The sequence below is a fragment of the Rousettus aegyptiacus genome, unplaced genomic scaffold (genome assembly GCF_014176215.1).
Source record: "Rousettus aegyptiacus isolate mRouAeg1 unplaced genomic scaffold, mRouAeg1.p scaffold_m13_p_4, whole genome shotgun sequence".
Lineage (NCBI taxonomy): Eukaryota > Metazoa > Chordata > Mammalia > Chiroptera > Pteropodidae > Rousettus > Rousettus aegyptiacus.
This window is the reverse complement of record NW_023416307.1, coordinates 132,107,699-132,122,442: the sequence shown is the minus strand read 5'-3', so window position 1 is coordinate 132,122,442 and position 14,744 is coordinate 132,107,699. Positions and strand designations below refer to the sequence as shown.

General features: G+C 38.0%; 1 protein-coding gene across 1 annotated transcript in view; it reads left to right on the top strand.

The window, feature by feature from the left end:
• Window positions 1-491: 491 nt before the first annotated feature.
• COL6A5 (collagen type VI alpha 5 chain) overlaps window positions 492-14,744 on the top strand; it is a 95,670-nt gene continuing 81,417 nt past the window's right edge. The window contains exons 1-2 of the mRNA XM_016140261.2: window positions 492-904; window positions 14,644-14,738. Coding sequence (XP_015995747.2) covers window positions 14,672-14,738 — 67 coding nt within the window. The 5' untranslated portion in view covers window positions 492-904; window positions 14,644-14,671. The remainder of the gene's footprint in view (window positions 905-14,643; window positions 14,739-14,744) is intronic.

Genomic DNA, 14,744 nt, shown 5'->3' with positions numbered 1-14,744 from the left:
TGCCTCACAGATCCTTGCTGAGCACGAGAGAGCTCCCATTTCTTCCTGGTCTTTTAATAAACTTTCATCAGTGTAAGTAATTTTAGCATGTCTCTTCATGGGCAGGCTGAATTCAACTACACAAGCCAGGAACATGTTTGCAAATATAATTTCAACTGTGAGTACATGTCCATGAGAAACAAACGAACAAACCAGTAAACATAGAAAATAAGCCATTCATCCAATAAAAGTCAATGCTTTCCAAGTTTTTATTGTGTTCTGTGCTAAATCACGTTAATTTTTGTTGCCTGCTCTATTTCCCAGCCCTGCCTTTCTTGGAAGCTGCTGGAGAGCGATCCCAGCTTCCCCCGGACATTGCCCCTCTGTGGAATTTTCTCTGGTTCTCTGCAGGTGGGTTCTGAGGAACCTGAGTAAACCATTGGCGCTCAATGGCGGAGCCTCAGCCCAAGTAGTAGCAGTGACCTCAGCTCAGTGTCTGGCCGATAAATGTTGCCCTGAGTTTCTGAAGAACTCTGGCTTCTCAATCTCTTTTGGCAGGCCGCGCGCGGCTTCTCCCGAACAGCCAACTGCCGCCCGCCGCGGTGGACAAAGCCAACAGGCAGCTGGAGCGTCTCTGGACACTCACAGGAAAAACGCGAAGAGTTTAAGGTCCCGGCCCGTGGGGAGAGAGCCAGGCCAAGGTCAAAGGTCAGCGGTGGCTTAAAAGAGCCTCCCAGCGCACGCAGCGTTCGCTCGGGACCCACCTGCCGCTTCGCTGCGCGGTGCGGACCAGGGCTTCCCGCGCGCTCCTTCCTGCGCGCCGGGGCGCGGAGAGGTTACCGTGCGCAGGCGCGCCGTGCAGCTCTCTGGGGAGCTGCGGGCCATCTCTAGGGCTCTGAGTGGCCCTAGACCCCGGGAAAGTTCGGTGAGTATGGCGGAGCGGAGGCTTGCAGGCTGAGGCCGTCGGAGGACCTATATGTAGGCGTGTTTAAAAATTACCTTTTCTGGTGATTTTGCGCCGGTAGGATATCCTAAAATCCCAGACTCTAAATTTTGTAAATGGTTGAGACTAGGTACTTACCAGCTAGACTCAGAGTTGGAAAGGATCTTAACAGCTTAGGGGTAGGATATTCAAAGTGTGGTACAGGACTGACAGCATCTCCTACCCTGGAACCTTGTTAGAAATGCAGATTCATGGGCTCCACAACAGAACTGCTGAAACAGAATTTCTGGGTTTGGGGCCCTGGAATGTGTGTTTTAACAAGCGTTTCAGGAGATTCTTCTGCAGATAAAGTTTGATAACCAATGACTTATAGGTCACTGAATCTAACACTTGGGCCCCTCACCCCATGCAGGAACCCTCAAAAAAAAAGATACAGACAATAAGTGCACAGCCAATGAACCAAAAGGCATTCGATACTGGTCTATTTGTATATAAAACGAACTTTGAAACACTCGTGGTTTGTGGGAATTGCTATTCTGTTTCAAAGTGTGAACTGTGACCTTGGAGATTTCCTCAAAACAGCTCTCATGACATTGCCAGAGTTTAGTATGTGCAAGATGCCAAACAAGGTTCCTTCAAAGTGAAGGAGGGAGTTAAGTACTCTTAAACTTCCATACTGGTGGCATACTTTTTCTTTAACCAGGATTTTTGTAATTTGGTATAGTGCTTCATACCTTACATTTATTATTATTTTTATTTTTTTGGTATTTAAGTGCTCCTTCTGAAGTTAATTTTTGTTGTTGAAAAGATATAGTTACTTTGTGAATTCTGAACAAAAATCCTTAAGAGAACTTCACATTGGTAGACATTTTTTTTCTGGATATTTGTATTAAAGCTTACATGATACATTTTACAAGTAGAGTAAACGGGGACCCTTAAATTTCTTACGAATTAAAAGTGAGAAAGACAATTTATCACCCTTTCTGAGGAGTCCAGTGCCAGAGCTAGCTACCTCATACAAACTCTGAGAAGAGTTGCTATGGGAAAGCCCCTTAGAAACAAATATTGATACCAGGTAGACCCAAATTATGCTTTTCCCTGTTCTCCCAGGTTCTGAACCATTCCTGCAGATGAGGCAGGTTCTTTATCACTGCTGAGAACCTTACCCATGAAATATTTGATGATGAGGTTTCTATGAATGGTTTGCTGTAAGTTGTGTGGTTTTATTCATTATTATTCTTCTCCTTCAGTGGCTTAACTTAAATAATAAGTCTAAATATTAAGTCTTATTCTGAGACTGGAGCAAACCTCTGTAAATACTTCTCGGTTTTCCCCTCTCAGTGGATGCAGTGGAAGCAAGATGTATGGTTTTGATGTAGCACTTGCCCACATTATTCCACAGTTTCTACAGGCTGCATGGTTACAATGTTGACTCTTTATTTACATGTTGAAGGAGAGAAAATATTTAATACAATAATCAGATATTTAATTATGTGTACATGTTTTAAGTTAAAACATTTAAAAGGCTTGTTCACAGATTTCAAAGGCTAACTACTGATGAAAACAACTTTGGAAATGTTGGTAAAATTGCAAGCCATTTCTAGGAATGTCATGAACATGTGAAAATAAAATTTGCCCCTGTACATATTCTGCATCCTGAATCATGAGTGCACACAGAGCTCGTTCATAAGTATTAAAAGAACATATACTTAGCATCCTTCTTTAACAAAGTAGAAGGTTCACAAATATGTCTTGTTAACATGATTATTTTGTGTTCTTGTTTTATTGCGTTAAGTAGGACTTCCGGTACACTGTTGAAAAGGAGTGGTGAGAGGCAACATCCTTGCATTGTTCCTGATCTTAGTGAGAGAGTGTCTAGTTCTCAGCATTAAGTATGAAAAAAAACCCTACAGTTCTTTAGCATGTTGAGGAAGTTCCCCTCCAATCCTAGTTTGCTCAGTATTTTTTTTTTTATAAATAAGTGTTGAATTTTGACATGTTTTTTCTACCTCTGATCATGTAACTTTTTTTCTTTAGACTGTTAATGTAATGGATTACATAAATTGATTTTTGAATATTGAATCAGCCCTACATACTTGGAATAAATCCCACTTCATCATGGTGTATAATTCTTTTCATACATTCTTGTATTCAGTTTGCTTACATTTTTTGAGGATTTAAAAAATCTATATTCATGAAAGATACTGGTCTGTAATTTTATTTTCTGTAATGTCTTTATCTGGATTTGATATTAGGGTAATTCTGGCCTCATAGAATGATTTAAAAAGTATTGCCTCTGCTTCCATCTTCTGGAAAAGAATGTAGAGAATTGGTATAATTTCTTTAAGTGTTTGATGTAATCACCAGTGAACCTATCCGGGTCTGGTGCGTTCTTTCTGTTCTGCAAGGTTATTAATTATTAATGCAATTTCTTTTATAGATATAAATCTAGTCAGATTATCTCTATCTTCTTGTGTGAGGTTTTGCAGATTGTATTTTTCAAAAAAATTGGTCCATTTAATCTCGGTTATCAAATTTATGAGCATAGAATTGTCCTTACTATTCCTTAATTATTATTTTAATGTCCATGAGATCTATAGTGATGTCTTTTCTTTAATTTCTGATATTAGTAATTTGTGTTCTCTCTCTTTTTCTCTTAGCTTAGCTAGAGGCTTAGAGATTTTGTTGATCTTTTCAAAGAATCAGCTTTGGTTTTGTTAATTTTCTCTATCGATTTCCTATTTTCAAAGTCATTGATTTCTGCTTCATTTTTAATTATTTCTTTTATTCTGCTCACTCTGGATTTAATTCCCCTCCCCCTTAAGGTGGATGCTTATAAGATGCTTAGATAATTGATTTTAGGACTTTCTTCTTTTCTGATACATGCATTCAATAATATAGATTTCCCTCTTAGTACAATATTCCACAAATTTTGGTAAGTCATTTTTTCCCCCCCGTTTAGTTAGAAATATTTAAAAATTTCTCCTGAGATTTCTTCTTTGACCCACGTGTTATTTAGAAGTGTGTTGTTTAATCTCTAAGTATTTGGGGATTTTCTACTCACCATTCTGTTATCAATATCCAACACATTGCAGTATGAAAGCAGACATCATATGATCCCTATTCCTTTAAATTTATTAACATATGTTTATGGCCCAGAATGTGGTGTATTTTGGTGAATGTTCCAAGTAAGCTTGGGAAGAATGTATAGTTTCCTATTTTTTGATAAGGTATTCCATAGATGTCAGTTATATCCAGTTGACTGATGTTGTTGAATTCAACTATGTTCTTACTGATTTTGCCTGCTGGATCCGCCCATTTTTGATAGAAGGATGTTGAAATCTCCAACTACATTAGTGGATTCATCTATTTCTCCTTGCAGTTCTATTGATTTTTGGCTCACTTATTTTGATGCTCTGTTATTAGAGGCATGCACATTAAGGATTGCTGTGTTATCTTGGAGAAGTCACCCTTTATCATTACATAATACCCCTCTTTATCACGGATAAATTTTCCTTGCTCTAAAGTCAGCTCTTCTGAAATTAATATAGCTACTATAATTTTGTTTTGATTAGTATTAGCATGGTATATCTTTTTCTATTCACTGTTTAAATATATATAGTGAGTCTTTTTTAATACACTAATAATCTCTATCTTTTAATGGGTATAGTTAGACTATTGACATTTAAAACGATTACTGATCTAGTTGGGTTAATATGTCTACAATATTTATTAGTTTTCTACTTGTTGTTTGTATTTTTATCTTCTCCTTTTTCTGCCTTTTTGTGTTTTAATTGAGAATTTAATTGAAATTCTATTTTATCTCCTTTCTTAGCATATCAATTATCCTTTTAAAAAAAAAAAAAAAAAGCTTTTTTAGGGGTTGCCCTAAAATTTGCAATGCACATTTACAGCTAATCCAAGTTCACTTTCAAATAACACTGTATCATTTCATGGCTACTGCAAGTACCTTATAATAACCAAAGACCCCTAATTTCCCCTTCCTGCTCTTTGTATCATTGTTGTCATTCATTTCACATATATTAGCTATAATCATTAAATACATTGTTGTTATTATTTTGAACAAACTATTATCTGTTAGATCAATTAAGAATAAGAAAAATAGAAGTTTTTATTTTAATTTCACTTGTTCCCACTCTAATGCTATGGCCTTAACTATATTTTTTTATTTTCTGTATTCTCGATGCTCTGGCATCGGAGCCTTGCTGACCAGGAAGGGACTGCCTTTGCCCAGGATTAGCTAATTCCTAGAGGTAGTAAAGGATTTGCTTGCATGCACTCCTTTGATATACAAACCAGTAAGTTGCGAGTCCATACCTTCACCTGCCTCATCTTATTGGCCTCTTGAACTCTGGGACACTGCCTCCTTTTTCCAATTGTCTTAGGACCAGGTTCTAGACAACTAGAAATCACTCCTTTAGTCCAGGTCCCACTGATCTTACTCAAATAATTCTAAGTCTGCTTAACTTGCTTACTTTGCTTTACCCATGTCTTCCAAGAAAACCACAATGAAGTCTCCCTCCCATAGTTCCTCTCTCTCTCTACCTCAGTTCTTCCCTGTGTGGCCCTGCATGGTGTGCCATGGCTCCAGTTTCTAGGGGACTGCGAATAAAATAAAAACTTCTTCCTTCATAACAATCATTTTTGTGTCTGCTGTATTTTATTATACCTGATTGCAACAAATTCTGGGTACTGTTAAAACTTGAATCTTTATGTAGATCTGAGTTTCTGGCCTATATTATTTTCTTCTGTCTGAAGAACTTCTTTTAACATTTCTTTCAAGACAGGTATACTAGAAAAAGATTCTCTCAATTTTATTTTTACTTCAGTCTTAAAGGTAGTTTCACAGGGTGCAGAATTCCAGAATAGTGAGTTTTTTTCTTTCAACACTTTAATTATTCCAAACTTTACTCTCTTCTTGCTTGCATAGTCTCTGAGAAGTCAGATGTAATTCTTATCTTTGATCCTCTATAAATAAGGTATTATTATTATTTTTTTGTATTTATTTTGCTTGATATTCCCTGAGCTTCTTGGATCTGGGATTTGGTGTTTGACATTAATTCTCAGTCAGCATTTCAAATATTTCTTCTGTTTCTTTCTTTCTTCTCCTTCTGGTATTACCATTACACATATATTACACCTTTTGTAGTTGTCCCACAGTTCTTGTCTATTGTTTCATGTTTTTTCTTTGCTTTTCAGTTTTGGAAGTTTTTATTGACATATACTCAAGCTCAGAGATTCTTCCCTCAGCCATGTCCGGTCTACTAATGAGCCCATTAAAGGCATTCTTCATTTCTATTACAGTGTTTTTTGATGTCTTGAATTAGTTGCTTACATTACCCATCTGTTCTTACATGTTGTTTACTTTTTTCATTGAAATCATTAACATATTAATCATGGTTATTTTAAATTCCTGGTCTGATAATTTCAACATTCTTGCCATATCTGAGTCTGGTTCTGATGCTTTATCTGTCTCTTCAAACTGTGGTTTTGCCTTTTACATGTTTCATAATTTTTTTGTCAGAAGCCAGACATGATGTAGTGAGTAAAAGGAACTGCAGTAAATAAATATGTAGTGATGTGGTGGTGAGGTGTGGAGGGAGGGGAAGCATTCTATAGTCCTGTGATTAGGTCTTAGTCTTTCAGTGAGCCTGTGCTTTTGGGCTGTAAACTTCACAGGTGCTCAGTTTTATATTTCCCGCCTTCTTAGGTGGGACAGATTGGCTAAAGGGGGCTGGAGTTGGGTATATCCCTTTCCCCAGGCTGGCTGTGTTCTAGTAAAATTCCGATAGGTTAGGTTCTGATAAAATAGTTTCTCCTGAGGGCTGGTCTTATTAAAAAGAATAGAACTCTTTGAAATATTTCAAAATTGTTCCTCTCCCCATCTGCCAGAAGCACAAGAGGATTTTTCTCAGATCTCTTCTGTGAGGACTTGGTAGAGCTACCAGAGGTTCCACCCTTAACACTGGGCCATTGCCAGGAGTTTTTAACACTCAGATTTGTTCACATCAGGCCACCGGCAATTTTCAGTTATAGTTTAAATTTCCCTACCTGGGCACTGCTTCCCACAGAGGTTTCTGCATGTGCGTTTCTGCTGCTTTAAGTTGTGATTTTCTGTATCTGCCTGTCTGTCTCCAATGTTTGGGCAGTGGTTTGCCTCTGACCTCATTTCTCTGATGAACCTAAGAAGCGTTGATGATTTTTAGTTCATTCAGCTTTTTTACTTGATGTTAAGATAGAGAGTTGATTTCTAAGTTCCTTACATGCCAGATGGGAAACTGGAAATCCTAGGACCCTCATAAGAGCTACTGTTAATATTTACTTTAGGACAAAAGTTGTAAATTGACACTGTTCTGGGAAACTGCATCATATATTTGAGATTTTTTATCCTCAATTTTATCTTGCTTTACTCAGGTAAATATAATTTTTTAATTCAAAAACAAACTAAAAATATCCTCAACTCTAAATCTTAGAAATAAACGCATTTGACATTTAAAAGAAATGGGATCATACTCTTACGTATTCAACTATGCATTTATCCCCTAAGTTACTGTATCCATTTAATTCAATTTAGCAAGATTTACTTGCTTTACATTGTATTAGGAGAACCCCAAAGTAGAAGAAAACATAGTTTATTATTAAATATACTAAACATAGGATGCCCAAACATGTACACAGAAATAAATAATACAGTTGAATGAAATATACACCTCAGCTATTAAAAAATAATGGTATAAACTGAGTATTTGGAGCAGATGTGTGGACCATGGAAGGTGGTTGTGACTGCAATAATCAGGGAGCAGCAGGCTGGGTGGATCTTGAAGTGTAGTTGGATTTTGAATTTGTGCATAACACAGGACTGTTTATGCTTGGGGCAGAGAAAAAGCAGTGTGGCTAGCATGGTGTTTGGTCAGCTCTAGAGCGATTGGGAATTTTTTAAAAAAATTTTATTTGATGTTAGTTTTAAGTATATAGTACATTGATTAGACATTTATATAGTTTATAAAGCGATCCCCCTAATTAGTCTATCACCCATCTGGCACCACATAGCCATTATAATACTATTGACTATATTCCCTTTGCTGTACTCTACATTCCTGTGACTATTTGGTAACTACTAATTTGTACTTCTTCATCCCTTCACCTTTTTCACTCAACCCTCAAACCCCCTGGAATTTGAGAGCTCTCCAGTGAGTTTGGTTCTGGAGAGTTGCAGTAGGAAGGAACCATCATAGAGGCCCCAATCTTGGATTTGCCAGCAGGTCTGGTATCCAAGCAGTGTCAAAGGTTACCAAGTATATATTGAGCAGGATTCTTCTTGTGTGAATTATCACATGCAAAAGCTCAAGCACAAAATAGGACTTATTGGCTGAGATATCTAAAAAATCTAGGGGTCAGTCAGGCTGATCCAAGTATTGATATAACCACAAACATGTCTCTCTTGATCTTGGGGTTCTTTTTCACGTGGCAATGACCCTAGAAGCTGCAGACTGTTGTAGAGTACAGACAGCACAATGATCTGGCCTTTATTTTGTATTGTTTTCCAGGATCTCTTGCTCATTTGGCTACAGAAGGAGAGAAAGAGAGGAATTAGCATTTTAGAATGCTACTTGTGCTGTGTTTGATTTAGAAGTTAGCAGTGTAAACCTCCAATAAACTGTTTACATATTTATTTCCAACCTAGCAGGCTCAAGACTTACACTAATGCCTTTGATGTGTTACAACTTACTAAATAACACAGTTTTCTTTTAGTGTCTGAACCTGTCAGAAGGTTACAAGTTTTGTAATATACCTTTTTATTTCCATAAGTTAAGCTTTTTTGTTTTCCTGCTTTACTAAGTCACTTTTAGAACTCATGTCTTATGTTATAAAATAGCCCTCTCCACAGAAAGTACAATTCACCATTTAGAATGCGTGAGATTTGTCTTCATAGTCATTTATGACCAAAGGAATGTAATCAAAAGAAAGCAGAAAATTAATCATTACTTCATTATTACTCTCTATTTTGTCTTTTGGCAACAACTGGGGAGTTTTGTTTCCCATCTCTTTGTGGCTGGCCTACATTTGCTAAACATTCCCACAGAAAATAGCGAGGCCAGCTGGTGGCTTCTCAGTATTCAGTGTGTGGAATCTTCCCTCCAGATGTGCAGTTTGGCTATTGATTCCCTCTGAAGTGAGTCTTGGGTGCTCTCTCCTCAGATATGATGCTAGCTTTGAATTCCTATTCAGCCTCTGAGAGCCTGAGCATTTGAAAGTATGAGAGTGGGCTAGTTGGTTCACCTAACAGGCACTGGACTTTGGAGTTTCTCTGTGCCCTAAGTCTAGTTTGGGGTACAGATCCTCCAAAATGGCCTATTAACTTCCCCAAAGTATCACTTGTTCATGGCAGTCTGTTCTTCAAGATCTTCATAAATAGCGTAAAGGAATCAGAGACTTAGGGTGAGAAAGAGCCTTAGAGATGTGATTCAACCCCCTCCGGAGTACTGGGCCCCAACTCTGATGTCTTGGGACCTCTGTACCCCAGTCTTTTCTTTAGTTTTCCCCTGTTTGTTTTGGACAAGCTGGCAATTTAGTACTAGCTGCTGATTTCCTTTACCAAACTTCAAGTCGCCACAGGGGAGATAGGAAGGGTGAGCCATCAAGGAACCAAGATCCATAAATAATTAATAAAGATGGCTGCCCAAGAATAACCACAGGGCTCTAGGTAGAAGTACTTGGGTAAGAGGTGGGACTTAGAAGGGAGGATTGGGAGTTGTGGGCCTAGATTATAGCATTGCAAGGTTTCTGTTGTAGGAGGCTATCCTCTTTTATCCCCATCTCATCTGGAGAACAAGCTTTTACCTTCTTCTCAGGAATACATTACTAGCCAAGGGAATTAAAAATGACCCTTATACATACTCAAAAATTAGATTTCTCTCAAAGGCGCAAGCAATATGAAAGATAGGCAAATTGGAACAACTTATGTGAAGGGAAGCAGAAGTAATGAAAAAAGCAAATAAGGAAATGAAGTGAGAGACATCAACAAGATGACCAAATAAGACGTCCTTCACTGATCTCCCTGCCTCAGCAATAATTTGGCATCCCCGTCTGAACAACAATGTCTTTGTGGGAGCTTTGGAATCCAGGTAGAAGACTGTAAAACCCTTGTGCAGTTCAAGACTGAGGTGAGCTATTTTGTGAAGGCAGGCTCACACTGAAGAAATTAACTTGGTAACTGTGGTCTTGGTAGCAGACCTCGAAACAGTTCTGTATCCCTGAGAGCTCAGTTACAGCCTCTTTTGGCCTTGGTTCGGTCACCAGAACCTTATACTAAAGGGACTGGAAACAGTCACCCTTACCTCACAGCCCTAAAGTGGTCTCTGAATGAACCCTAGCCCCTCTCAGCCATGGTCCAGGCGTCTTTAGAGGTGACATCATCAAGGTGATGCCATAGGTCGTTCCCGACTTCAACTGTCCTCACAGGAAGACCACTACGGTAGCAGCTGTCCACAGGCAAGACACCCCTGTGAAAATCCCAGAACCCAGAGTTCTGAAAAGGACCACATTAGAAGGGTAAGAGGAGCACAGTGCCATCACAGAGAGGCATCCCCCGCCCCCTGGACCTTTGGTTTCTCCAGTGAGAAAACAGAACTCGAGGTGATCACACAGCTCCTCCAACATTATGGGACACTTCCCAGGAGGCTCACTTCGGAATTTTCTCAGGGGATCATTGGGGAATCTTTAGATCAGATAAAGATGGAGAAGAGGAATGGGGCTTATAGCAACCAGCGCTCCTATCTTGGTGGCAACATTTCTACTTGTAGCAGCATCCGAGAAGAGATCCCAGCCAGTGGCTCTGCCCATCTGAACATCCAGCTCCATTGCCTGCCTGGCCAGGCAGCTCAGTTGGCATTTTTGTCTGATTTGAGTCCCCAACTGATGGGCCACATCAGCCATGGAGACCATTCTGTGGCCTCACCCCAGCAAGGAAGCAAATTGCAGCCCCACCCAACTGCTGAGCATAGCCTCCTGTCCTACCTGATCAGAAGCATGGCCAGAGAACCTGAGCAGCTATAGAATCCATCCTATAACTCTGCTCTGACAGGGAACTAAGCCAGCAGCCCTGTTCAATTGTTGAACATAGCTTCTGGTGGCACATAATCAGTGAGCCTGAACAATGACTCTGTTCAACCTCAGAGCACAGTCTCTAGCCCCACCCAACTGCAGGATGCAGTGGAGGTCTTGGCCAACTAGAGGACCCATGCAGCAGTATAACCCAATTGTGGAGCACAGACAGCAGATGACCTGGTTGTGGAGCCTGGCCTGTGGCCTCACAACTTTAAGGCCTAGTCTAATTGTGGAGCGTAGCCCTGACCTACTGTGAAACCCAGACTGGTCCTGCCTAAAAATGGAGTTTAGCCAGTGGCACCATCCAGTTAGGGGAATACAGCCTGAGATTTCACCAGACCAAGAATGATTGCAGAGCCTAGCCCATAGTCCTGCCCAGTTGTGGAGTCCAGTCATTGCCACTTCCCTGCCAGGAAACACAGCCTATGACCTTGCTAGACCAGAGGTGATTACAGAGTCCAGCTAGTGGCTCCAGAAAAAGGGAAACACAAACATACCCAAATTTCTAGGATATAGCAAAAATAGTTCTTAATACATGCATTAAGAAAGAAGATCTCAAATAAACAACCTAACTTTACATCTCAAGGAACTAGAAAGAACAAACTTAGCCCAAAGTTAGCAGAAGGAAGGAAATAATAAAGATTAGAGCAGAATTAAATGAAACAGGGAAAAGGAAAACGATAGAAATGAATACCAAAAATAAGAGTTGGTTCTTTGAAAAGACAAAATTGAAAAAACTTTAGATAGACCCATAATGAAAAAGAGAGCACTCTAATAAGTAAAGTTGTAAATGAAAGAGGAGACATCATAACTAATACCAAAGAAGTAAAAGGATCAGGAGATTACTGTGAACAATTATGCCAATGAATTGGATAACCTAGAATAAATGGATAAATTTCTAGAAACAAATGGATAAATTTCTAGAAACAAATAACCTACCAAGACTGAATCAAGAAGAAATAGAAGACCAATAATGAGGAAGGCTATCAAATCAGTAGTCAAAAACCTCCTAACACAGAAAAGCCTAGGGTGAGATAGTTTTTTGGTAAATTCTATGGAACATTTAGAGAAGAATTAACACCAATCCTTCTCAAACTCTTTCAAATAATTGAAGAGGAGGGAACACTCCCAAAGTCATTTATAAGGTTGGCATTACTCTGACCTGTTACCAAAACCAGATAAGTACACTATAAGGAAAAACAAAACAAAACTACAGGCCAATGTGGCTGAAGAACATGTATGCAAAATTCTCAACAAAATACCAGCAAACCAAATTGGTGCCGATTCAGTAGTGAAAGAAAGATCCATTCAACAAATGATACTGGGACAACCAAACATCTGCATAAAGAAAAATGAAATTATATCCCTACCTCATACCACATATGCAAATTAACTCAAAGTGGATCAAAGAGTGAAATGTAAAAGTTAAAACTGTAAAACTCTTAGAAGAAAATATCAGAGTAAGGCTTCATGACTGTGACATATGTAATGGTGATTTCACTGTGACACTAAAAGCACTAGCAACAAAAGAAAAAGATAAACTGGACTTTGTCAAATTTAAAATCACTTGTGTCTCAAAGACACCATTAAGAAAGGGGAACTACAATCCACAGAGTGGGAGAAATATATTTACAAATCATATATGATAAGTCTAGTATTTAGGGTATAGTAAGAACTCTTACAATACACCAGTAAAAGGGCAAATAACCCAGTTAAAAAGGGGCAAAGTACTTGAATAGATATTTCTCCAGAGAAAGTATACGAATGACCCATAAGTAAATGAAAAGATGTTCAACATATTCATCATTAGGGAAATGCAAATCAAAACCATAGCAAGACACCCATTTACATCCAGTGGAATGGCAATAATAATAATAATAATAATATAATAATAATAATAATAATAATAACAACAACAAATGTTGCTGAGGATCTGGAGAAACTGAAACCTTTATACATTGCTGGTAGAAATGTAAAATGATGCAGCCACTTTGGAAAACAATTTGGCAGTTTCTCAAAGTGTTTAAGTTACCGTAAGGTCCCAAATTTCACTCCTTGGCATCTGTTCAAGAGAAATGAAAAACATATATCTACAAAAAAATTTTACCTGAATGCTCATAGCAATATTATTCATAATAGCTAAAAGTAGAAATGAAACAAATATCCATCAACTGACAAACAGATTTTTAAACTGTGTATATCCATACAATAGAATGTTACTCAGCTATAAAAAGGATTGACATACTAGTATATGTCACAACATGGATAAACATTATGTTAAAGGAAAGATTCCAAACACAGAAGGCCACGTATTATATGATTTTATTTATATTAATGTCCAGAATTGGCAAATTCATAGAGAAGAAAGTAGATCAGTGGTTGCCAGAGCCTGTGGGAAGGGAGAAAGAGAAGTAATTGCTAATTGGTATGGGATTTCTTTTTAGGGTCATGAAAATGTTCTGGAATTAGTGATGATGGACGCAAATCTTGTGACTAAACTAAAACACATTGACTTATACACTTTAAAAGGGTAACTTTTATAGTATATGAATTATATCTCAATAATAAAAATTAATGAATAAGTAAAATACATGATATATTAAAATGTGATGAGTATAGATTTGAAAGTCATTGTTGACATGGTTCAGGGAGCCTAGTTAGTAGGTCCTCCTTAGCAAAATAAGCATTTAGTCTAAATGATCGATCGGTGTCTTCAAATATAACTTCCAGTGATTTTCTCAATCTTCCTGCGTGATCAGCAACTTCAGAAGAACTACTGGAAGAGTCAACTCTAGAGTAAAAACCAGCAAAAATCGTATGCCTTCGTATCTCATTTAAGGCAGCTGTATTTTTGAGGATGGATCATTTGGTCTATTTCCCTTTTTTTTTTTTAAAAAAAAAAAAAAAGAAAAACTCTGATTTGATGGAAATTCTATGAAATTATTTCCCATGGAGATTTCTAATTGATTATGAGCTATGTAGAGAGAAATGCTGAAATTAAAGCAATTTGTAAAACTCATTATAACCATAAATGAGAAAACAGTTTTCACAAGGGTTTAAGGAAGAAAAGAAACATGGATAGCTGTTTTTTTTGGTGGGGGGGGGGCAACTTATGAACATGTACAATAGTCAATTTTGGCATAAAAATAGAGGATACAGAATAGTGACCACATACATTTTGTGAAGACACCAATTTTGTATAAGGCTTATTGCACAGTGGTTAAGAGCCTGGGCTCTGCAGTCACCTTGTTGGGGTTGGGATCCTGGATCCACCACTCATCAAGACACTACAACTATTTCTTTATCTGTCACATAGCTATAGTAATTGTTGTACCTCTCTGTAAGGCTGTCGTGAGGATGAAATTAGATGATACTCGTGAAGCACTGAGAAAAGTATCTGAGCCATGGTAAGGGCTTAGCAAACAGTATTATCTGTTTTCAACAAATACTCCAATCACTATGAATGTTTTAATGCGTGTGACATTGCATGACAATACTCGTATATAGTGTATTGTCCTCTAATCTAACTCTTCCAGTAGTTATTTTTTGTTACACAATGAGATTTTTCATAAGGTAAATAACATTTTTTACAGAATAAAATAAGAAGCCTTCACTAGCAAAATGAAGATCCTGCTAATTATATCTGTCCTAATCCTTTGGACTGAAACATTGGCAGATCAGAACCCAGGTATCA